Source organism: Neofelis nebulosa, chromosome 9, assembly GCF_028018385.1.
Source record: "Neofelis nebulosa isolate mNeoNeb1 chromosome 9, mNeoNeb1.pri, whole genome shotgun sequence".
NCBI lineage: Eukaryota > Metazoa > Chordata > Mammalia > Carnivora > Felidae > Neofelis > Neofelis nebulosa.
Window position 1 is genome coordinate 125,929,130 of NC_080790.1, and position 22,934 is coordinate 125,952,063.

General features: G+C 51.6%; 1 protein-coding gene across 2 annotated transcripts; it reads left to right on the forward strand.

Moving 5' to 3' along the window:
* Nucleotides 1-694: 694 nt before the first annotated feature.
* On the forward strand, nucleotides 695-22,195 carry PABPC1L (poly(A) binding protein cytoplasmic 1 like). 2 transcript variants are annotated; one of them, XM_058685746.1, is made up of 14 exons: nucleotides 695-907; nucleotides 3,182-3,375; nucleotides 4,876-4,991; nucleotides 7,058-7,197; nucleotides 7,359-7,453; nucleotides 10,576-10,713; nucleotides 11,012-11,107; nucleotides 15,775-16,041; nucleotides 17,058-17,157; nucleotides 17,789-17,917; nucleotides 18,467-18,570; nucleotides 19,431-19,524; nucleotides 20,962-21,092; nucleotides 21,538-22,195. In XM_058685746.1, exons 1-14 carry the CDS (start codon nucleotides 715-717, stop codon nucleotides 21,604-21,606), a joined length of 1,866 nt encoding a protein of 621 aa, XP_058541729.1. In that variant the 5' UTR covers nucleotides 695-714; the 3' UTR covers nucleotides 21,607-22,195. The 2 variants fall into 2 exon arrangements, with proteins under 2 accessions (XP_058541729.1, XP_058541730.1); XM_058685747.1 differs by having other exon boundaries at nucleotides 17,073-17,157.
* Nucleotides 22,196-22,934: the final 739 nt, after the last annotated feature.

Below are 22,934 nucleotides of genomic sequence, written 5' to 3' on the forward strand. Positions count from 1 at the left end.
TTAGTGGTCCACTGTGGGTTGGGATTTTTTTTTTTTTTTTTATGCCCCCACACCACAGGTAGGTTAAGGCTGCAAGCTGAGCTTGGGGTCACTGTCACAACCTTGTACTGTTAGGTCCCTGCTGTCCCTAGAGAGTAATGGTGAACCTTCCAGATGGAATGCAGGTGGAATGGCTTGTTCAAAAGAAAGGCAGACAGGGAAGGTTCCGGAAAAGATTTCAGCAACGGGAGACCCGGTGTCAAGGGAGACTTCTGTGGTCTCAAATTCTCACGTGGAGCCTTCAGTCCCCAATTCACACGGCCAGTTCCAGGAGGGGGTGCTGGATTCGGGCTGTGTCGATAAAAAGACTCCTTTCAGGAGGCGAGGTGCACAATCTTTTAAGCTGAGTTTCCGGCTCGGGATTCTGTTCGTCTGTGAAACACAAAATGCGCGGTTCCCTCGAACGCTTGAGAAGAGAGCCATCCCTGTTACTGAGAAGGGCCCAGAAAGGCAATGACCGGGATTGGAACTGGGATCCGGCCCCGCTCTTACCCGCGTCCCCGCAGGCCCCGTTGAGGGCGCGCCCCGCCTCCGGAGGCGGGGGTCCCAGGGGCACCACCTGGGGCCCCTGGAGCGCTGAGGGGTCCCAGCTGGGGGGGCGGGGCGGGGCGGGCGCTAAAGGGAGGGGCTGCCGCCGGAGAGGGAGAGCCCCGGAGCGGCGTCTCAGTTCCCGCCATGAACGCCAGCGGCCCGGGCTACCCGCTCGCCTCGCTCTATGTGGGCGACCTGCACCCCGACGTGACCGAGGCCATGCTGTATGAGAAGTTCTCGCCCGCCGGCCCCATCCTGTCCATCCGCGTGTGCCGCGACGTGGCCACCCGCCGCTCGCTGGGCTACGCCTACATCAACTTCCAGCAGCCCGCCGACGGTGAGCACCCGGGGGAGGGCACAGACGCACCGACCGACAGATGGCATCTCAGGCCCGCGCTGCCATCTCTGGCTGCTCCTGCATCTCTCATTTTGCAACCAGGGACACTGAGGCCCAGAGATACAAGGGGTTGGAAGGGGCCCTGTCCCTAAGAGCCCCCTGAGACCGCTACGAGCAATTAGTGTGAGCTCACCGCGTGTTTTATTGGTGCTGCGTTGTACAGAGGAGAGCTATAAAGGCTGAGTGAAAACAGCTAAGGGGTGAAGGGGTCACGCTGGCCTCGGATCAGAAGGCCGGCAGCTGTGTGACTGAGCAATTAATCAACCGTTCTGTTTCAGTCGCATGTCTGAAAAATGGGGATCCTACCTACCTTATGTAGAGTGGTCGGGAGGGTGAGAAAGTCAAGGCACCTGGGGAGGATACAGGTGGAGTGGGGAAGCCAGGAGAGCTGGGCCTTGGGCTCCCGCCTGGCGGGGCTGCCAGACCTGAGCTTGCACCAAGAGGCTCCTCCTTGGGGAACCCTGAAAACCCCTCCACTCCAGGCCCCAACAGAGTTTTTCAGAGCTGATAGGATTGATTAGAGCTTGCCAGGTGGTTACGGCCACACTTTACAGTGGAGAGGATAAAGACCGAGAGCGCCAGGTCGGGCTGTGAGCCGGAGCAAGGGCTCACACTCAGTACCTCTTCTGTGAGATGGGGCTACGGCTTATCCCCCAGTAGCGTGGAAGGAACGAACTGTGTCTGTGACGTCTCTCCAGTATCATCTGGTGCAGCAGGAGGGCTCAGTAAGTGCTAATCTTAGAGAAGAATGGTAGCTATAACGTTCAGGCATAAGACTCCAGAAACCACCAAAAAAGGGCTGCCCCAGCCAAGTTCAAAAGCCGCCACTCTTACTCTGGGTCTCCTGGGTGGATAGGGAGGTTTCCTAAACTGGGGGTTTGCTGGGGGTGGTTTTGCTGGCTTCCCAGCAGGTGACTGAGCTGGATCCCAGAGAGCCTTCTCCTTCGCTCTCTGCTTTACTCCGCACTGCCTCTAACATCTTCCTCCAAGCCCGGCACGCCCTGACCTTTTTGCCAGACTTCACAGATGGTATGAATCGAGCTCCAGGGAAGAGAAAGGAGTTTACCTCTTACCGGCAGGGAACAGGCCGTAGCAGTGGCTGGAGAATGGGCCTAGGGTGCTGTTCTCAGACACACTACCATTTACCAAACTCCTATTTTGTACCAGGCACAAAATGCAGGGCACCTTACATACCTGATTTTTTTAAAGTTTATTTGGGGCGCCTGGGTGGCTCGGTCGGTTGGGCGTCCGACTTCGGCTCAGGTCATGATCTCACGGTCCGTGGGTTCGAGCCCCGCGTCGGGCTCTGTGCTGACAGCTCGGAGCCCGGAGCCTGCTTCGGATTCTGTGCCTCCCTCTCTCTCTCTGCTCCTCCCCTGTTCATGCTCTGTCTCTCTCTGTCTCTCAATAATAAATAAACGTTTAAAAAAAAATTTTTAAGTTTATTTATTTATTTTGAGAGTGGGGGAGGCAGAGGGAGAGAATCCCAAGCAGGCTCTGTGCTGTCAGCAAGGAGCCCCCCCCCCCACCCCCGACCCCATGCGGGGGCTCTATCTCACAGTTCGTGAGACCTGAGGCAAAGTCCCACGCTTAAGTGACTGAGCCACCCAGGTGCCCCGCATACCTGATTTAATTTTCAACCCAGGGGTGGGTGGTATTCTCTCCCTTTGTTAGATGTGGGAAGGTGGGTAATAGTCTCATCATCCCCACTTTACAGGTGAAGAAACAGGCTCAGAGAGGTGTTATCCCCCAGAGTCCTGCTGCTGGGGATTGAATCTCTGCTCTGCCTCTCCGCACTTCTGAGCTTTCATTTCCCCTAACTGCTGCCACTCTTTGTCTAAAGGACCCTCCTTTACCTTTTTATCTACCCCACGTGCTCTCGAAACCGTGGTAGACCTGCTCTGCCACTGATCCTTCCCCCTTTCTGAGCCTCAGTTTCCCTCCGTGAAGTGGGGCTACGAATCCATGCTCACGCGGCTATTGTGAGGAGCTGAATGGGACCCCAACACGAGGGTGGGAGGAGCACCATGCACGTTAATTATTTCTGCTCATCTCCTCTGAGGCTCCAGGCTCTTCTCTTAAGTGACACCCAGACAGTGGCACTGTTTTCTTTGTTCTGCTTCCAGTTAAGCGCCTCCGGGCTCAGGGAAAGAAATACCCTTACTTGCTCCCTTTTCTCCTCCTCCTCCTCCTCCTCCTCCTCCTCCTGTCCAGCGGAGCGGGCACTGGACACCATGAACTTCGAAGTGATCAGAGGACAGCCCATCCGCATCATGTGGTCCCAGCGGGACCCAGGACTCCGCAAGTCGGGTGTGGGCAACATCTTCATCAAGAACCTGGAGGACTCCATAGACAACAAGGCCTTATATGACACCTTCTCCACCTTTGGGAACATCCTCTCTTGCAAGGTGGGTGTGCCCCACGCGGGGGAGGGTCTGTGTCGCATACCTGTATGGTAGAGGGACGCCGAGCAACGCCTTGCCCCGCGGCCCACAGCTTTTTGGTACAGCTCAGGCACAGCGAGCACGTTCAGTTGGTCTCTTCGCAGATCCATCAGAGGCCGCCTGTGTATCAGTCAGCTCTGGCTGCGTAACCAATGTCAAAGGTTAGGGGCTGTCAACAACGATTTATTCAGCTCCTAATTCTGCAGTGGGCAATCTGGATGGGGTTCAGCCGGGCATTTCTGCTCTTGGCTGGGCTCCTTCATATGCCCACTGAGAGCCGACTGGCTCTGCTTCTAGAGGGCGGTTGGCTGTCAGCTGGAGCACCTCGGCTCCCCTCCCTACAGTCTTTCCTCCTCCAGCGGGCTAGCTCAGGCTATTCTCGTGACCGTGGCAGTGGCCTAGGGGACTGAGTGGAAGCTCACCAGGCCTCTTGAGATGTAAGCTCGGAACTGGCACACCACTGCTTCTACTGCCTTCTTTGGCCAAAGCAAGTCCTGAGACCAGCCCAGGTTCAGAGAGACAGGACAGAAATTATAAAGGGACATAGGAGGGCTGCTAACTGAGGCCATCCTGGCAGCCAAGCCTTGAGGCTTCCTCTGGACCCCTGTGGATTGGACAGAAAGCTGTATGTGACCCAGGCGAGTGTCAGAGGCCTACTGAGGACCTGCAGTGGGCTGGGTTAGCTGCAAGGCACACAAATGTCGGCCCCGCCCTGGGATCTCTCAGGCTGGTTGGAGATGGTGACACTTTTAGGAATAGCTGTCAATGGGGCTCTGAGGGAAAAGCATAGTGACCATGCAGTCAAAGGCCCAGGAAAGGTTTCCGTAGCACAGTGGGAAGAGAACCAGACCTGTAGTGCGGCCAGCTGCTGAGCAGAGTCAGCGCTACAGAGTTGGTCAGACCTTGGACTTTGGTGCCTGGGGTTCAGATCCTGCCACTTCCACTTCCTGGCTAGCAATGTACCCTTGGGCCAGTTTTCTAAGCTCTCCATACCTCAGCTTCCTCTAAAAGGGGGCGGTTATAGAAGCCACCTCATAGGCTTGTTGTGCCTGTGTTTTATGTCTGGTAATCTTCACAACGTAAGGATACCTGGTACTCTGCTCACCGTCTAAGTGGTAGCCATAATAATCAGAAGCATGGCTGGCTAGTGACCTTGGGCTAGTCATTTATTCCTATTTTCCCCAATCAGGCTGGGGCTCAGAGGCTCAGAATTGCCTGGAGGGGTTCTTATAGTAAAATGTAACAAGATGAGCATGTGATACCCTTAGTGGTGCTCAGCCCAGAGTGGGGGCCCCAGTCACCGTGATTAAATCTGAATGGAAGAGCCGGGGCTTGAGTTAAAGGTGGAGGGACTGTGTGTGGGGCACAGAGCAAGCACTCAAATAGTAGTTGTTACCTGTGCCGTCCTTTTCCACCCGAACCCTCGGTTACATGCTGCCTCTGTCCTTCTCCCCCGTGGTCCAGGTGGTGTGTGACAATCACGGTTCCCGAGGCTTCGGCTTCGTCCACTTTGAAACCCATGAGGCTGCTCAGCAGGCCATCGTCACCATGAACGGGATGCTGCTGAATGACCGCAAAGTGTGAGTGGTGCGCGGGGGGGGGCTGATGCCGTCCGTCACCGTCTGATGGGCACCAGCCACTAAGCCGCAGCCGGTAGGTTCCTGGCAGTGTGACCTCAGCAGAGTTCAGGGTCTCAGGAGCTCCCTTTCCCCAAGTCAAAACGGGGCTGCTAATACTCATGAGAGCATTGCTCCGAGGAGGGATTTTGCAGTTCCAGCAGGAACAGCTAGTGGCCACGTCACCCCTGGAGTCAGTGAGTTCATCTGTTTTCCAGCCTTCTTGGCATGGCTGTGAAAATTCTTTTCGTAAACGTTTTGTGTCGTTTCATGGGATTTGGGGACAGGAAGGGAAGCAGGCCTGTGCTTAGCCCACCATCTTTATACCTTTAAGGGCGGCATCCCTCCCCCACCCCCTGCCGCCCCTCTTCACGGACGGGACAGTTGAGCTGCAGAAGCTGGAGAGACCCTGCTCTGGGGTTCCCCGTCCCCAGTTGTGACTCTGCCCCGGTGATGGCCGGCCCCACGCTCGGTGCCGTGGAGGCCAAGTGGCTTTGAGCCGGAAGATGCACTGAGGGTTACCTTGGCCAGTTTCTCGGGGGCGGCTCCCATCAATGCAACTGAGCCCGGCAGGCTTTCCCCAGTTCGGCAAAGGACGTGACCTTCGTTAGCCACCGTCTGCCCGAGCTCACCTTTGTTCCTCCATCTTTAGTGCCAGCTACAGCTTATTTGTGCTAAGTGTGCCATAGACACCATTAAATTTTCTCTTTTTTCCCCCCTTAATCTAGGATACTTTCCTGGATGTGTTTCCCCATGTGTAGACCATGTTGGTTCTGTTACTACTGCTTCTCTAGTGTACCCAGTACCTGTGAAGTGAATAAGCAAATGCCTGTGATCTGAGTTTCATCCCCAGTTTTTATTTTATTTATTTCTCTTTTAAAGTAATCTCTAGGGGCACCTGGGTGGCTCAGTTGGGTAAGCGTCCAGCTTTGGTTCAGGTCATGATCTCGTGGTTCGTGAGTTCGAGCCCACGTTGGGCTCTCTGCTGACAGTTCAGAGTCTGGAGCCCGTTTCAGATTCTGTGTCTCCCTCTCTCTCTCTCTCTGCCCTTCCCCCGCTCGCACTCGGTCTCTCAAAAATCATTTAAGAACAATTTTTTAAATTTAAATTTTAAATTAAAAAATTTAATTTAACATGGGGCTTGGACTTAGAACCCTGAGACCAAGAACCTCATGCTCTACCGACCAAGCCAGCCAAGTGTCCCTCATCCCCAGTTTTATAAGAATGAACACTGAGGCTCAGAGAGGTGAAGTAACTTGCCCAGGGTCACACTGGTAGGCAACTGCAGAGTGGGGACTCAAGCCCTCCTCTGTAGGACTCTTTAGTTCCTGCTCTTCCCTCATGTACACTCAACTGCCTGGTGTATGGTAGGAGGTTTCTGTGCATTTGCCACAAGAATAAAATCTTTTTTAAATAAAGTTTATTTTGAGAGAGAGGAGCAGAGAGAGAGAGAATCCCAAACAGGCTCCATGCTGTCAGTGCAGAGCCTGATGCGGGGCTTGAACTCAAGAACCGTGAGATCATGACCCGAGCTGAGAACAAGAGTCCGATGCTTAACTGACTGAGCCACCCAGGCGCCCCAAGAATGAAATTTTTTTTTTTTTTTTTAGCATTTATTTATTTTTGAGAGAGAGAGACAGAGCATGAGTGGGGGGTGAGGGGAGAGAGGGAGACGCAGAATCCGAAGCAGGCCCCAGGCTCAGAGCTGTCAAAGCTCAATGTGGGGCTTGAACTCACAGACTGCGAGCTCATGACCTGAGGTGAAGTCCGACACTTAATGGAATGAGCCACCCAGGTGCCCCATAGAATGAAATCTTCTTAACCCGATGCTAGAACATAGAATCTTGGCTGTTGGAAGTGGTCTGGCTTTGGATGTAATCCATCTAAAGAGTATTGCCCTTCCCAGCCTTTCGATGAGGGATATAGGTGCCTGGAGGCTGATGGCAATTGACCCAAGTGACCCAGGGTTGCTGGGTGGAATGGGGGTGACTAATGGCTGGCAGCTACCTACCCTGTCAGTGTGTCCACAGCTTTGTTGGCCACTTCAAGTCTCGACGGGAGAGGGAAGCAGAGCTGGGAGCTCGGGCCATGGAGTTCACCAACATTTATGTGAAGAACCTCCACGTGGACGTGGACGAGCAGGGCCTACAGGACCTCTTCTCCCAGTTTGGTGGGCGTGTTCCCCAAGGGAATCGGGCATCACTTTGTCTTCTGTCCCCAGGTTGGGCTGGGCGGAGGGGCCTTTCTGGAGCTTCTTGAGGAACTGGGGGAAGGAAGGGAAGCATCTTGGGGCTTCCCCAACTCCCTTTGAGCCAGGTTGGCCCTTCCCAGGGAAGATGCTGAGTGTGAAGGTGATGAGGGATGACAGCGGCCACTCCCGCGGCTTCGGCTTTGTCAACTTTGAGAAGCATGAGGAAGCCCAGAAGGTAGGAGCCTCCCTGTGGCCGTTTCCTGGAGGAGGTACCACACCAGTACTAGGAAGAAAGGAGATCAGGAGGAGGGGGCTCCAGCTGCCCACAGAGGAGAAGAAAGTTCCTCCCCAGCCTGGGCCCACAACAGTCAGGGCCCTGCCTGCCTGTGGCGAAGGCAGAAGGTTGCAACCTCACCTGGTGCTTCTAAACCCTAAGGCTGACTGCTTTTCATAGATTCTTGTCACCCAGGGGAAGTAGAGGGGTCTCTGAGACAGCCACCACCCTCTTCTTGAATTGATGGTGGGATTGAGGCCAGGGAGGGGAAGCGCTTAGGTTATTTCTTGCTTCCAGACCTTTGCAGATAAATGCTGTTTCTCAAAACCTTTCCCTTCTCTTACTCTTTAGATTAGTGCTATCCAGTAGAAATATAATGGGAGCCACGTGTGAGATTTAAAATTTTCCAGTAGCCATATTAAAAGGGGTAAAAAAAAAAAAAACCACCAGAAATTGATTTTAATAATGTCTACCATTCAATTTAACATATTGAAATTATCACTCCAGTGAGTATTCAATATAAAAACAGATATTTACATTCCCCCTTTTTTGGTACTAATTCTTTGAAACCTGGTACTTCCAGTACATGTCAACTCAGACTAGCCATATTTCAAGTGCTCAGGTAGCTGCATGCGGTTAGTGACCACCGTATCAGATGGTGTGGCTTCAGACTTAGTGCTTATCCTGTGGGTCTTGGCTTCTGCTTTCCCTCCACCGAGGAGCCTCTTCTTTCATCCCGTGCTTCTGGTGAGGTGCCCTTTCTGTCTCTCTCCATCATTAACACAGATTTCCATGTAATGGGACTGAGGGTAGGGGCCAGATCTCATTTCACCCTTAAGTCTCCAGCATTGCACCTGCCAATACGTACTAGCTACCTATTGGCTAAACAAGTGAATGGTACAAGGTCACACAGTGACCGAGCTGGAGTGATGTTGTCCCATTTGCCTTCCTACCCTAAAGCTCTTTCCTTGGATGCTGCCCCATGAAGACCGTTGGACAAGGGGATCTCAGCTCATTGTGGGTTCTGGCTAGAGACCCTACCTGGTGCCATCTTGACGGCAGCCACTTCTTGCTGGGCGCTTGCCAGGGGCCGGGCACTGTGCTGAGGGCTGCATACGCTCTCCTCGCTGCTTCACCAGTGTGGGCTAAACTGTTTTCAGGCTCCACAGGGTGGTAGCTAGCAAGAGGCAACATGGGGATGAGAACCAGCTCTTTCTGACTCAGAAGTCTTGTTCTTAAGTGAATGGCTCCTTTTGAAAGGTGACTTCTTGTGTGTCCTTGGACAAATGCCACTCTCTCTCTAGGCTTTGGTTTGCTCACCTGTAAAACGACAAGTTGGAATAGGGGTGAAGCCTCAGGGGTCTATAGACTCCACAGTCTTAGAGGCTTTGGTAATGACTTTTATGTTAATGATTTCTGTAAGCATGACTTTCTTTTGTACAGTGTTGTATTAGCTTCAGGTGTATAATATAGTGATTCAACAATTCTATATGCACCCTGATGTTTGTAGCGGCATTATCTACAATAGCCAAGTTATGGAATCAGCCCAAGTGTCCATCAGTTGACAAGTAGATAAAGAAGATGTGGGGTCACACACACATACACACACACAATGGAGTATTGCCCATAAAAATGAAATCTTGTTAAATAGGTGATGGGAATTAAGGAGTGTACTTGTGATGAGCACCGGGTGATGAAGTGTTGAATCACTATATTGTACACCTAAAACTAATATTACGCTGTATGTTAACTAACCTATTTAACCCACCCGCCCTCTCCCCTCTGGTAACCATGAGTTTATTCTCTATAGTTGAGAGTCTGTTTCTCTGTCTCCCCCTCTGTCTCCCCCTCTGTCTCCCCCTCTGTCTCCCCCCCTGTCTCCCCCCCCTCCCCCCTCTCTCCCCCCTCCCCCCTCTCTCCCCCCTCCCCCCTCTCTCCCCCCCCTCCCCCCCCTCTCCCCTTGCTCATTTTTTCCCTTAAATTCCACAAATGAGTGAAATCATACGGTATTTGCCTTACTCTATTTTGCTTAGCATTATACTCTCTAGCTCCATCTATGACCTTGAAATGGCAATATTTCCTTCTTGCTAATCGCTGAGTGATATTCCATTGTTATATTACAAAACTGTAGCAATCAAAACAGTGTGGTACTGGCAGAAAAATAGACATGTAGACCAGTGGAACAGAATAGAAAACCCAGGTAATGACCTTAAAGACTGACGTACAACTAGCAGTTTCTGTGGCCTTCGACTGTGTTTACATAGATTTGCATATTTAGGTAAGGAAATATCCTCATGATGTAAAAATATTTACTGACTAGTTGGCCACTTAAAAAATTCCCTTTTGTTCAAGCCCCACTTTGGGTGTTAGAGCTTACGTTTAAAAAAGGCCCTTTTCAAACATCTCCTCACTAACGCTAGTGTCTAACCCTAACCATCGAGCTGGTACACACATGAGTCTACCTTTTTGCTGATTTTTTTTTTTTTTTCAGATAAGTCCATGTAAATTCAGTTCAGTATAAATGCATTAAGAGAAGTTGCACATCTTGTAGAAGATGTAGGATTCCGTGCAATCAAAGCCACTGACCATTTAGGATGTGGCATGCTTAGGCCAGCTATCTGAAGAAAAGAAGAAAAAAGGGTTAAGACGTGTTTCTTAACGAAAACGAAAGCCTTCGTAGTTAGCAAAAAGGATTCTTTGTGCTGTGAAATCCAGCATGAAGTGAAGGATGTTGATTATGCGCTCATGCCGTTTTGAAAGAATTCTGCTCCCTGCTCTGTTCAGATCATCAGTGTGTACATAAAGTTAAGAACCTAAAGGTTAACTGTGGGAAACTTTGCAAATTTCAATTTTACTTCTTAAAGTAGAGCGCAAATCAAGTTTGTTTGTTTCTTTTTTTTTTTTTTAAATCTATGGTTTACTCTGAAATTTTGTCCCATGTTTTTAAAAAAGTGGATTCTTTAAGTGGCTTTTATCCTGATACTAATTATTCTCAGCTAACAAGGCTGGCCTGGTTTGCAGGGACTGGAGGCCAGGGCCTCATGGGGGTGGTTACCAAGGACGCTCGCTCCCTCTCTGCCCAGGCCGTGACGAACATGAATGGGAAGGAGGTGAGAGGGCGGCTACTGTACGTGGGCCGGGCCCAGAAGCGGGTGGAAAGGCAGAATGAGCTGAAGCGTAGGTTCGAGCAGATGAAGCAGGACCGGCTGACCCGTTACCAGGTGAGGGTCAGACCCCTGGTGACAGCTGCAGCCATGTGAGAGTGTGTGTGTGGAGGTCCTGAATATGAAGCCTTTCTCCAGCAATCCCACCCCCAGGAAGCTGGCTTTAGGGGCCATGGGAGCTGCAGCTTCCAGTGATGGGCACGCCGGCTGGGGGCGTGGGTGCCATGCCAGACTGGAAGCAGGAGGCTTGGTGGCCAAGGCTTCCAGGGCCCCCGTGGCCTACATTGGTCCCCGACATGAGGTAACCTGGGGCGTGGAGGGGAAGGGACACATCCACAGTAACCTCTCTTTCTAGGGTGTGAACCTATATGTTAAGAACCTGGATGACTCCATCGATGATGAGAAGCTAAGAAGAGAGTTCTCTCCCTATGGAGTGATTACCAGTGCCAAGGTGAGGGCTGGGGGGGGGGCACCTACAGGGGATAGAGAGCCTGCCCCTCCATCTTCCTGCTGCCTATACACCCCTTCTTCCAGGGAGTTGGTGCTGAGCTACTCCTTTTAAGAGTTTGGGGGGCTATGTCTGACCCCCCCATTGGAACTTGATGTCCATCTGCAGCCTTGTCTGCTCTGGAGGGGAAGAGGGTTGAAGTCCAGTCCCAATCATACAGCTGGACTTATTGGGGCTCACTGTAACCTTGGTTCATTTAATAAGCATTTATTGAGTGCCTACTGTATGCCAGATTCTAGAAATTCATGTTTCAGAATTTCCACTGCTTGTTTTGTTGTCTTTCGGACCCCTGTGCCCCCATCCGGAAAATGAGAAGGTTGGGCTGCTATATTCTTCATTCGTTCATTCATTCCCCATTTACTGAGCACCTACCCCCTGCCCAGCCCCGTTGGCACCTGATAACTGATGATTGGCTGTTCTCAGTAGCTCTGTGACTTTTAGCAGATGTCTTCTGACCTTCATCCCCACAAGGAGAGTGTTGGGCTCATTGGATGGTTCTCAACCCTGGCTTATTAAAACTCCCCTGGGGAGCTCTTAAAGACAGACACCTGAGTCAGACAACTCACGATCTCTGAGTAGGGCCTGGGCATTTTATTTTAAAAGCTCCCCAGGTGATTTTAAGATGACCCAGCATTCATTCATTCCATCCTTAAGCACCTCCTGTCTTCCCAGGCCCTCTGGGAAGTATACAGTAACAAGTTAGATGTGGTTCTTGCCCTCGAGTAGCTTATAGTCAAGTGGGGAAGTCAGACACATCACTAACTCAAATCTATTATAAGGTGTTTTTGTAGTGAGGGTGGGAGTACTGGAGGCAGAGGTATGGTAGCCCAGGGGAACAGGAAGGAGGGCTTCCTGTAAGAAGTGTGAGAAACATTTGGCTTGGCTGTGAGGAGGTAGGGAGCTGCAGGTGGGAATGAGGAACTTTCCAAAGAGATCAGTGTGAGTAATGGGGCTGGAGACCAGCACATGTGATGCAATGGTTGGGTTCTTAGGAAGTTCTTTTGCCTGTTAAATCCAATTTTTTAAAGTTTATTTTTATTTATTTTGAGAGTAAGAGCAGGGAAGGGGCAGAGAGAGAGAATATCAAGTAGGCTCCATGCTGTCAGTACAGAACCTGCTGTGAGGCTTGATCCTGCGAACCGCGAGATCATGACCTGAGCCAAAATCAAGAGTCAGATGCTTGGGGAGCCTGGGTGGCTCAGTAAGTTAAGCATCTGACTTTGGCTCAGGTCATGGTCCCATGGTTTGTGAGTTTGAGCCCTGCGTCAGGCTCTGTGCTGACAGCCCAGAGCCTGGAGCCTGCTTCAGATTCTGTGTCTCCCTCTCTCTCTCTCTGCCCTTCCCCTGCTCATGCTCTGTCTCTCAAAAATAAACATTAAACAATTTTTTTTTCTTTTAATGTTTACTTATTCCTGAGCGAGAGAGAGAGAGAGACAGTGACAGTGTGAGCAGGAGCAGGGGAGAGGCAGAGAGAGAGACACAGAACTCGAAGTGGGCTCCAGGTTCTGGGCTGTCAGCACAGAGGCTGATGTGGGGCTTGAACTAACTGTGAGATCATGATCTGAGCCGAAGTCTGATGCTTAACCAACTGAGCTACCTAGGCAGCCCTGTTGAATCCAATTTTAAATGCCTGGTGTTTGGGGAAGAGGTTCTAACAGTTTTTGAGTTAAGGACTCAAATGTGACCGAGCTGCGGGACATGTAAATTAAGCATCAATAAATTTGCTTAAACATTATAAAAAAGCCGTGGGCCCTCTTGCCCGGCAAATTTATACTTTGGGTATAAATTTGGGTAGTATTGTGGTCTAAATCCCAGTCCTACCATTAACTAGCTGTAGGATCTGCAGGAAGTGACTTTGCCACTTGGAGCCCGTTTACCCGTCTGTAAAGTGGGAGCAACCTTCCCTACCTCTCGAGGTGTCCTGAGCACTAAACAGTCAGCATGTAGAGCGCCTGCCCACAACAAGTGGTAAAATAGTGATCTGATTATTCACACATTGTGTATAATTTCTGGGGATTCACCCACCTCCTTGAGGACTCCTCGAGTGGAGGGAATTCTAAAAATCTGGGTTACTTAGAGTTGTGGCACTATCTTGTTGACCAATAAGGTTATAAAATGGGGATTTTATGTAGGCTTACATATTTATATGATTTCTATTATATATAAAATACAGTGATTATGAAAACGAGTTAAGGTATATAAAGTGCTAATAACACTGTCACATTCATAGCAGCTATATAAGTGCATTTTATCATTATTTACTACCTAACAGAAGTTTTTATTACCTTGCTAGACAATACTTTGGTGTCAAGAAAATTTGGCTGTCTGATGATAGCCTGCAGATCCCTTCTGAGAATATCCTTAAATGCCTAAAAGAAAATTCATAGGATTGCAGAGAAACAATTCTACTGAAATATAATTATCAAAATGCTAAGGTAACAGCAGTATGTGGTTCATAATTACATCAAACGAGAAGGTCTAGAGAGGTACCAATTAGCACAAATGATATTTTGAGATCCGCAGTGGTTGACATATGAAAATATCTTCTTTCTCTTCCTGACAAAATCACCAGCACAGCCAAGACTCCCCTATTTTTGTTGCCTGTGTTCAAAATAGAAGGAAACACTACTGTGAAAATTAAGATGCCATTTTTCCCCCCCATCCAAGTTCACAGACTCCCTGAATTCTATCCACTGGCCTCCCTCAGCGGGGGGGGGGGGGGAGTGGATCTGTGAACCCTCAGGTTCAGACCTCCGTATGAATGGGTTGCAAGGTGCATTTTGAAAATTGATGATGTGTAGAGATTGGGCTTTAATAGAGCAGATTTAAAAAGTATGTCAGTTCAGATCTAAATGCATGGGCCAGGCCAGTGTCTAGACCTCCCCCTACCCCCAAAATTAAGAACCATAAATGCAATGTGGATTGGATCCTGGAAAAGAAAAAAAAATATTAGAAAAACTAGGGGAATCCCAATGAAATCTGCAGTTCAGTCAATAGCATTGTAGCTAATAACAACCGTATCGATGTTAGCATCCTGGTTTTGACACATATGGACTGGTCTCAGCCAAGTCCCTCTGACTCGTTCACACTGGGGCAACCCTGGGTGAAAGATGGCTGCCCTGTACTGTTTTTGCAACTTTTCTGTATACCTAGAGGTATTGCAAAATAAAAAGGTTATTTTAATAACAACACTAAGAATGCCTTCCCCAGAAGGAGAAATCCCCAGATTTCTCCTAAAGAATCTGGCTCAGTGCCTTGCAGAGGCAATGGAAGTCACCAGAATGCTGCATTGGGTTCAAATTCTGGCTGATGGGTGCCCACAGGCTGGGTGACCCTGGACAAGTTCCCACCCACCTTTTTTTTTTTCCCCCCAATTGTAATAAGGATTTTTATTTCCACCACAAAGAAAATTAACAGAATAGGCACAAAAAGTATAAATTTAAACCTTTTAATTTTTATATTCCATACCGTTTTTAACTTTAATTTTTTTAATTATTAATTTTTTTAATAAATAAATATTTATTTATTTATTTACAAGTTTATTTTAGAGAGCAAGCATGTGTGAGTGGTAGAAGGAAAGAGACTATTAAGCAGGCTCCACACCCAGTGCAAAGCCCAACACAAGGCTCCACCTCCCGACGATGAGATCATGACCGGAGCTGAAATCAACAGTCAGATGCTTAACCGACTGAGCCATCCAGGTGCCCCCATTCAAATCTAAGTTTTTATTGGAGTCTAGGATACCTAACTCTTAAGAACATTTTATTATGTCTATAATTTCACAAATGAACTAAAGAATCCTAAGAATTAAAATAACCAGAGGGTAGTCGAAATGCAGATTTTCATCACAGTGACCTCAAACGAAGTGTTTAAGATCGTGGCTCTGGCTAAGGACCCCTGCCCTGTTCTTGGATTTTAACCAATCCTAAACTGTCCTCTTCATCCTAGCCCCTCTGATGAGGGTAGATACCATTTAAACCGGCCTTCCATCACAGCCTAGGAAGATCATTTCAGAAAGAAAATTTAAATATAAAAAAAAATTCTGAAATGCTGCTGTTCTCACGGACTCTAGGGAATGTCCTCTTAAACAGTGAGCAGGTGGGGTGCCTGGGTGGCTGAGTCGGTTAAGCGTCCGACTTCGGCTCAGGTCATGATCTCACGGTCCATGAGTTCGAGCCCCACGTCGGGCTCTGTGCTGACAGCTCAGAGCCTGGAGCCTGCTTCAGATTCTGTGTCTCCCTCTCTGACCCTCCCCCGTTCGTGCTCTGTCTCTCTCTGTCTCAAAAATAAACATTAAAAAAAATTTTTTTTAAAAACAGCGAGCAGCCCTCAGTTAGCAAGTTGACTGGTCTCAGCCAAGTCACTCCTGAGCCCCCGCTTCCGTCACCTGTGAAGCGGGAGTCGTGGTGCCCCCCACGATCGGGTGGCGGCGCCTGTGGAGCAAGAAGGCAGTCTGGCATCTGGCATGCGGTGGGCCTCAGTCAATGTCAGGGTGACAGTTTCTCCTGGGCCTGCTCACTGCCCGGCTGGGCCCCGGGGGAGGAGGGGGACACAGCCCCAGGAGTCTTCCTTCCCCACCCCCAGCAGCCCTTGTCTTGTCTTGCTTTTAGGTGATGACAGAGGGTGGCCACAGCAAGGGGTTTGGCTTTGTGTGTTTTTCCTCTCCAGAAGAGGCGACAAAGGCCGTGACAGAGATGAACGGGCGCATCGTGGGCACCAAGCCGCTGTACGTGGCCCTGGCCCAGCGCAAAGAGGAACGGAAGGCCATCTTGACCAACCAGTACATGCAGCGCCTGTCTACTGTGCGGGCCCTGGGTGGCCCCCTCTTGGGCTCCTTCCAGCAGCCCGCCAGCTACTTCCTGCCCGCTGTGCCCCAGGTGATGGCCTGCCCGAACCCCGCTGCACCCCTTCCCTGACAGCCAGGTAGAGCAGGAAGACAGCCTCACAGGTAGATGTAGCTTCTCAACTTGTTTCTGCTGGAAACTTGGCAGGCAGGCCACTTTAACCCCACCTGGTAACGGGGGGTAAGAGTGTGTGTCCCCAACCAGGGAGAGGTTCGTGTTGTGCTAAAAAACCTGCTCCCTGGTCAAATAAGTTTGAGAAACCCTGCATTAAGGAAAAGGAACTAGCTTTCCTTATTATACTATGCTTTACCGCACCCATTATTCTACCCTAACGTGCTGGTGTGCGTCAGGACTTTCCCAAACCAGCAGAGAGCATGTAGCATTTCCCCAACTTAGATGGTCCTGTTTTGTGGGCTGCCTGCCAACCTCTCTCCTGGAGGCCAGTGTTCTGAGCCTTGGGAAGGGAGCTCCCAGGACTTAGAGGGAGTGGAAAGGTGTTGGCCATTTGCAGCTGCGGGGATGGACGTATCTGCTCCCCTGCTCCTTTTACTTATTTTTAATTTTTTAAAGTTTTATTTATTTTGAGAGCGAGCATGAACAGGGGAGGGACAAAGAGAGGGAGAGAGAGAATCCCAAGCAGGCTCCATGCTGTCAGCACAGAGTCCAGTGCGGGGCTCAAACTCCCAAACCGTGAGATCGTGACCTGAGCTGAAATCAGGAGGCGAACGCGTAACCAACTATGCCACCCAGGCGCCCCACCCCTCCACTCCTCTTAGCAGTAGCTTAAGCTGGCACAAGTCTGAGTAGGTCTGTCACCATTTTATGCTGCTGTTTGGGCCAGTGGCTCTGATAAGGGGCGAGGATTGAACCTGAGACCTTGCCCTGGAAGGCTCGGGGCTAACGAATAGCCTGAACTGGGGTAGTGGAGATTTCATCCCAGCTTGTGGGTCTTTACTAATCAGTAACCCTGGAGGGGGGCGGTGGAGTTTCCGCAGGGGTGTCCATGAGGGGATGCGGTTTCTCACCTGCTGCGACCCCCTCACCCCCAGTCTTCTCCCGCACAGCCTCCTGCCCAGACTGCGTACTATGCGTCCAGCTCTCCCATGCAGCCTGCCCCCAGGTGGACGGCCCAGCCTCCGAGACCCTCGTGTGAGTGACTCCGCCCTTGTACCCTCAGCCTGGCCCACGGACGGTGGACCCCTCAGGGCAGCGTGGAACCTGGGGCTATGAACACAGGCTTCGGGGGCAAGCCTGGCTCTGCTTCCCAGGGTGTTCATTTGGGTGGGTAACTTCACCTCTCTGAACCTCAGTTTCCCCTTCTGGATGAGGTGTGCATAAAGCCCCAAGCAGTGCCGACCTTGTGAAAGACTAGCGGTGCAGCCATTCTCTTCAGTTAGCTCCCAAGACTTGTCTGATCTGTGACCATGAGAACACACTCCCATGGCAGTCTTGCCCCTCCGGCCCGTCTCTGGGAGCAGAGCTCGCCCTCCCTTGCAGCTGCTTGGGGACTCAGCGGGTGTGATCATGCGGTCTGTGCGTCCTGGGGCTTGTGTAGAAACAAGTCGGCTTTGTAATTGAAGACCTCCACACACTCCCCTTCCCTGGAGTTCTGGGTCTGCCTGACTAGGTGAATTCACCCATCTTTTTTGCTGCGAATGTTCTACTTCCCTTTCCCACCCATCGCCTTTCTCACCCCAGAACCTTCAGGGCGCAGTGTGCCGCTCTGATTGTCCTGCCCCTGCCCCACCGACCTTTCTCTCCGTGTTCTTTGTGCCACAAGCCACCTACCCTCCAGCTGCCTCAATGATCCGACCGCCAGCCATGTTGCGGCGCCCCCCGGCGCAGGTCAGCGGTGTCAGGCAGGCCTCCACCCAGGTGCCACCCACGGTGCCCCACACCCAGAGAGTGGGTGAGTGTGGGCTGGGTCAAGAGGAACAGGTGTGCGCGGAGGGTGGGGTAGGGGCTTGGTGCTGGGTTGGCACAGACGGGGAGTCAGGACTGGCCTCCGTGGTGACCTTGCCGTTTGCCTCTTGGAGGGTAGAGCTGACTTTGGAGGCCGTGAGGCACAGTAGTTCGTATGGGCTCCAGAGTCCCACGGACCCGGTTCCTGGGGCCAACTCATTCTGTGGCCTTGCTAACTACTGTATCTGATCACCTACCTCATCTTTTTAAAATAGGGATGAAAATAGCCCTCCTGTTTTGTCGTGTGGGTGAATGAGATCACACATGGCGGGGCTTAGCATCACATCAGAACCTTAGCAAGTACTGCGGCAGCTGTGAACAAGGGCGTAGGTTTGAGCTGTAAGGCCAGCACATCTGTTCCTTCATTCGGCAAATGTTTGTACATCTGTGTGCCGGCCTCACAGTCGGTGCTGGGGATTCTACATGAATGCTTGTCTTTAGGCTTCCTGGCTTTAGATCACTGTCAGGCCCTAACTCCCCTGCTTACTCCTTACAGCCAATATTGGTACCCAGACCACAGGAGCCAGCGGGGCGGGATATCCTGCACCAAGTGGGCCTCTGCTGACACACAAATATTCCTCAGCAACATACAACCACGGGGTAAGGCTGGCCTGACTGCCCTCTTAGTCTGGGCTCCTGGGGCCTTGGCTCAGAACCTTGGCTAAGGCACTGGCCCTCGTTTGTTTGTTTCTCTTCTTGAATTATAAACGAGCAAAGTTTCATTTAGTAACGTGTACAATTGAGAAACAATCCCCCTTACTAACAGAAGGAGGGAAAGAGCCAAGATCATGTTTGGTTTATTAATTATGATTTGCTCTGCCTGGATTATTAACAAAAGTAATCTGTATTTCCTTCGTATTCAGTGTTGAGCAGCAAGGAAAAATATCCTAGCGATATGCTGAATATTGAAGGGATGGGATTAATCTACAAAACAGAACTAAAAATACCTACTGTGATTAAATTAAAAGGTTATATATTTATCTTCCTGCCCAAGTCTCAAACTCGGCATTATCATATCCTGTCTAGAATTTTAATGTGTATACTTCAGACTCTTCCTTGCAAAAGAAACAAGGGAGTAGTCTTTAAACAGCAACATGCTTTTAAAGTTACCAGGATAGGGAAAGGTCAGAAGTATGCCGGGGATGTGGCCATAAAGCTACTTGATAAAAAGTGCCTTATTTGGCATGAAGTGGTTAGTAATGTGTGACTTTCACTTGGCAACATCCAGTGGGGCCTTGACAGGTTCCTGGCACCGTGGAAGGTGTCTGAATTAGAGGGTGACTTTGTCTATCCCACTGTGCCCTTGTTAGGGACTCTGTCCCACCCGATTGTCCATACCTTGCCCCCTGCTCCCCTCTTCCAGAGCCTTCCTGGAGGCCTGTGCTCACCTGACAGGGTGAGGGTTTTGAGGCCTTGCCCATCTGTGGTGGTTAAAGGATGTGTCCCCGGCACCATTGCAGGTCCAGGAGCCTGCTGTGCGCATCCCGGGACAGGAGCCCCTGACGGCGTCCATGCTGGCCGCAGCGCCACTGCACGAACAAAAGCAGATGATTGGTGAGTGGCTGGAGCAGGAAGCAGGGGGAGTTGGCCAGCCTGGCAGGAAACATGTTGAGTGGAGGTGAGACACGTGGACGAGGTCCAGCTTTGCCGCTGACCAACCTGCCGGGTGGCTTGGTCCGGGTTGCCTCTGCTCTCCTCGGCTTCCCTCTCGTCTTAAAGCACTGGTCAGACCAGATGGTCCTGAGGTTTCTTCAGTTCTGCTGTTCAAGGGCCGTGACAGGCTTGGAGAGATCCCAGCTGTGGGCAGATCTGCGGCCAGGACTAAGGGTTTCTGTTGGTGGGTGTTGCCGTTTCTTACATCTCCTGAATGGGAAGAAGCCATCACCACATGTCCTCTGTCTCCCAGTGCCCGCTGCAGGGAGGTGGGAAATAAATGTGCAGAAATTCGTATTTGCACATTCCCCACTGGACTGCGAGTTCCTTGTGCAATTCTCCTCCAGCCCAGTGTCTACGGCAGGCCCTGCTAAAGGATGCCGCTAACTGCTGAGTGAATAACTTGCCAGGTTCTTGCCTTCACGGCCACCAAGATTTCCAGAACCTCTCTGAAGTCCGTCCCGATTCCCTCCACTTGTTTTCTCGGCTCACTTGGGGTTTTGCCACTTTACTACCCACTCTTCAAAGGAAGATTCTAAATGGGCTTAATGGAGGCAGAAGGCTCTGTTAGCAGTTCCCTGTAAACCTCTTCACTTTCCTCACGGGGAAACTCTCCCACCCAGCACACAATCCTGGCCAGACCCTCCACACATGGCCAAGATGGGCTGACCACCAATGCTAGGCTCTGCCACCAGAAGTACCTGATGGCGGAAGGTGAATTTATCTCGTGTGTGTGGCTCCTCCTACCCCCAAAAAAGTCCAGTTCAGCCTTCGCCTGTCTTGTCTAGAATCTCAATGTGTGTATTGGAACTATTTCTTGCAAAATGAACAAGAGTAGTCTTTAAATTTTTTTTTTTAATGTTTACTTATTTTTGAGGTAGGGAGAGAGCACGAGTGTGAGCGGGGGAGGGGCAGAGAGAGTGAGGGAGACACAGACTCGGAAGCAGGCTCCAGGCTCCGAGCTGTCAGCACAGAGCCCGACGCGGAGCTCGAACTCACGAGCTGTGAGATCATGACCTGAGCCGAAGTCGGATGCTTAACCGACTGAGCCACCCAGCTGCCCCAAACAAGAGTCTTTAAACACCAACCAAGTTTGTGTCAGGCTCTGTGTAGATTCGTTCATGTAGAATGTCAAATTTGATTCTTCAAACTAGCCTCCGAAGCGGGGTTTGCTCTGCGCACTTTACAGTTGGGAGAGAGCCTCCCAGTGAGGCTAAGTGACACAGCTCAGAAGGAGCAGTTCTGGGACGACCCCCCACCACATGCCTTACTGCTCCCTTCCACAGTACCCCCTGCCTCCCTGGGGCTGCTGGGATATCAGCCAGGTGTTCTGTACAGGTGAGCGTCTGTACCCCCTTATCTACGATGCCCACACCCAGCTGGCTGGCAAGATCACGGGCATGCTGCTGGAGATCGACAACTCGGAGTTGCTGCTCATGCTGGAGTCCCCCGAGTCCCTCAATGCCAAGGTGGGCTGGGGCCTGGGTGGCAGGGTGCCTCGCGAGGACAGGAGGAGAGCTCATGACGAACACCTCTCCTAGAGGACTTAGCAGGCTGCTGCCTGGACGAAGTTTACCTTCCCGCTGACGCCAGCTCGTACGGGCTGCATCTGCGAGCGGGAGGCCTCGGGGTTGGCCCCTCCGGCCCCTCCAGGTTAATTCTCTGCAGCTCCACGTGCAAGGTGTCGGTACGGGCAGCGGTGTTCTGAGGACCGGGCTCAGGTTCTCCCAGCTGTCCGGCAGCGTCCATCTCTGGAGAAGGCAACCGACGACCCGCTCATCACGGGCGCTCGCCAATGGCAGTGCCGTGGAGGGAGGCGACTTGTGGCATCTAGCACGCGGAGGCAGTGGGCGGCCAGGGCTCTCCCGGGGACCCCGCTGGGCAGCTGCACTAACCCCCGCTCACGACCCACAGGTGGAAGAGGCTTTGGCGGTGCTGCAGGCACACCAGGCCGCGGAGCTGACAAAAGTGAATGTGCTCTGAAACCAGGTGGGTGGCTGGGGGTGGGAGAGACGGAGGTGGAAGCAGCAGTGGGCCCAAGAGAAGCCGGGAAGAGGCGGGCAGGGGCTGACTTTGAGAAACCCGCGGAGAAACCATGTTGGCGCCGGCTCGCTCTCTGGAGCACCGAGGAGTTTGGGGGAAGCTGCGAGGCGCAAAGGAGCGGACAGACCGTGGGAGGAGAATGAGTGTTGACCACCGTGCGAAGTGCGGGTGCTTTCTCGCCAGCTGCCCTGCCTGGCGTCACTGGGGATAGGCTGGGCTGTCCCTGGGCACTGGGTGAACTTATCTTGTGTATGTGGCCTGCTTCGTCTGCTCTGCCTTCTCAGTTGAGACCAGGTGTCTGCTGTATGTTAGAAGGATGCATTCCTCTCCTTTCATCCCCAGACAGCAGGATCCTCACTCCCTCGGCTGAACAGCGCTTCCTGCTCTTGGCTCTCTGTCCCTGGGAGCTGTAACTTATTTCCCACTCAGGCTGTATCTGTACTTGAGCTCTGTATGTGGAATGAAGGCCGGTCCCCCCCCCGCCAGCCTGTCACCCTTTCCTTTTGTGCATTAAAAGTGCTGCAAACTGTCTTGTCTCCCAGGAGGCCTTCTTGTGTCTGAGGGAGGTGGGCCAGAGCCAAGGGTGGACTTGACTGGGTTGGGGATGTGGCTCGAAGGAACAGAAGCCCAAAGAGTTATGGGAGAAGCTGTGTGTGTGCCAGACCAAGGTCGCCAGGAACTGAGCAGGACCGTCTGGAACGGCCCCAGAGGAGCAGACGCCCACCAGGCAGTGGCTCAGTGCGGGACTGAATGGTTGTCCTCACACGGCACCGAGAGAAGGAGCTAAAGCTACAGGTGCCCACATGTGACGTACACGGAGGTTTCTGGACCCCGGGCTTGAGTACCCCGCAGTGCAGGTATACACCCCGGAAGCAGCAACTACTTGTAGGCCCTGGGCTGGCTGGCTGAGGGCTCTGTAACACCATCAGAGAAGAACCGATGTAGAATTGCTTTAGGATCCCTTCCCGGGTCCTGGTTTTACCTTCTGTGTTTTCCTTAGTAAATCAAGATGCCTGCCTTTTAGACTTCAAGAAGAAAAAGTCAGTTGTGAATGGATGGCACCACTAACCCTGCCTCAAATCAGGTAAGAGTCGTGCCTGCCTAAGAGGTGGCTCAGTCGGTTGAGCGTCCGACTTCGGCTCAGGTCACGATCTCGAGGTCTGTGAGTTTGAGCCCCACGTCGGGCTCTGTGCTGACAGCTCGGAGCCTGGAGCCTGCTTCAGATTCTGTGTCTCCCTCTCTCTCTGCCCTTCCCCTGCTTGTGCACA

What these genes read in the sequence shown, in the direction of transcription:
- PABPC1L (XM_058685746.1), top strand. Translation starts at nt 715, where the DNA reads ATGAACGCCAGCGGCCCGGGCTACCCGCTCGCCTCGCTCTATGTGGGC. An exon ending in TCCTGCCCGCTGTGCCCCAG is followed by an intron (nt 16,042 to 17,057) that starts GTGATGGCCTGC and finishes CCTCACCCCCAG; the next exon opens with TCTTCTCCCGCACAGCCTCC. An exon ending in CAGCAACATACAACCACGGG is followed by an intron (nt 18,571 to 19,430) that starts GTAAGGCTGGCC and finishes GCACCATTGCAG; the next exon opens with GTCCAGGAGCCTGCTGTGCG.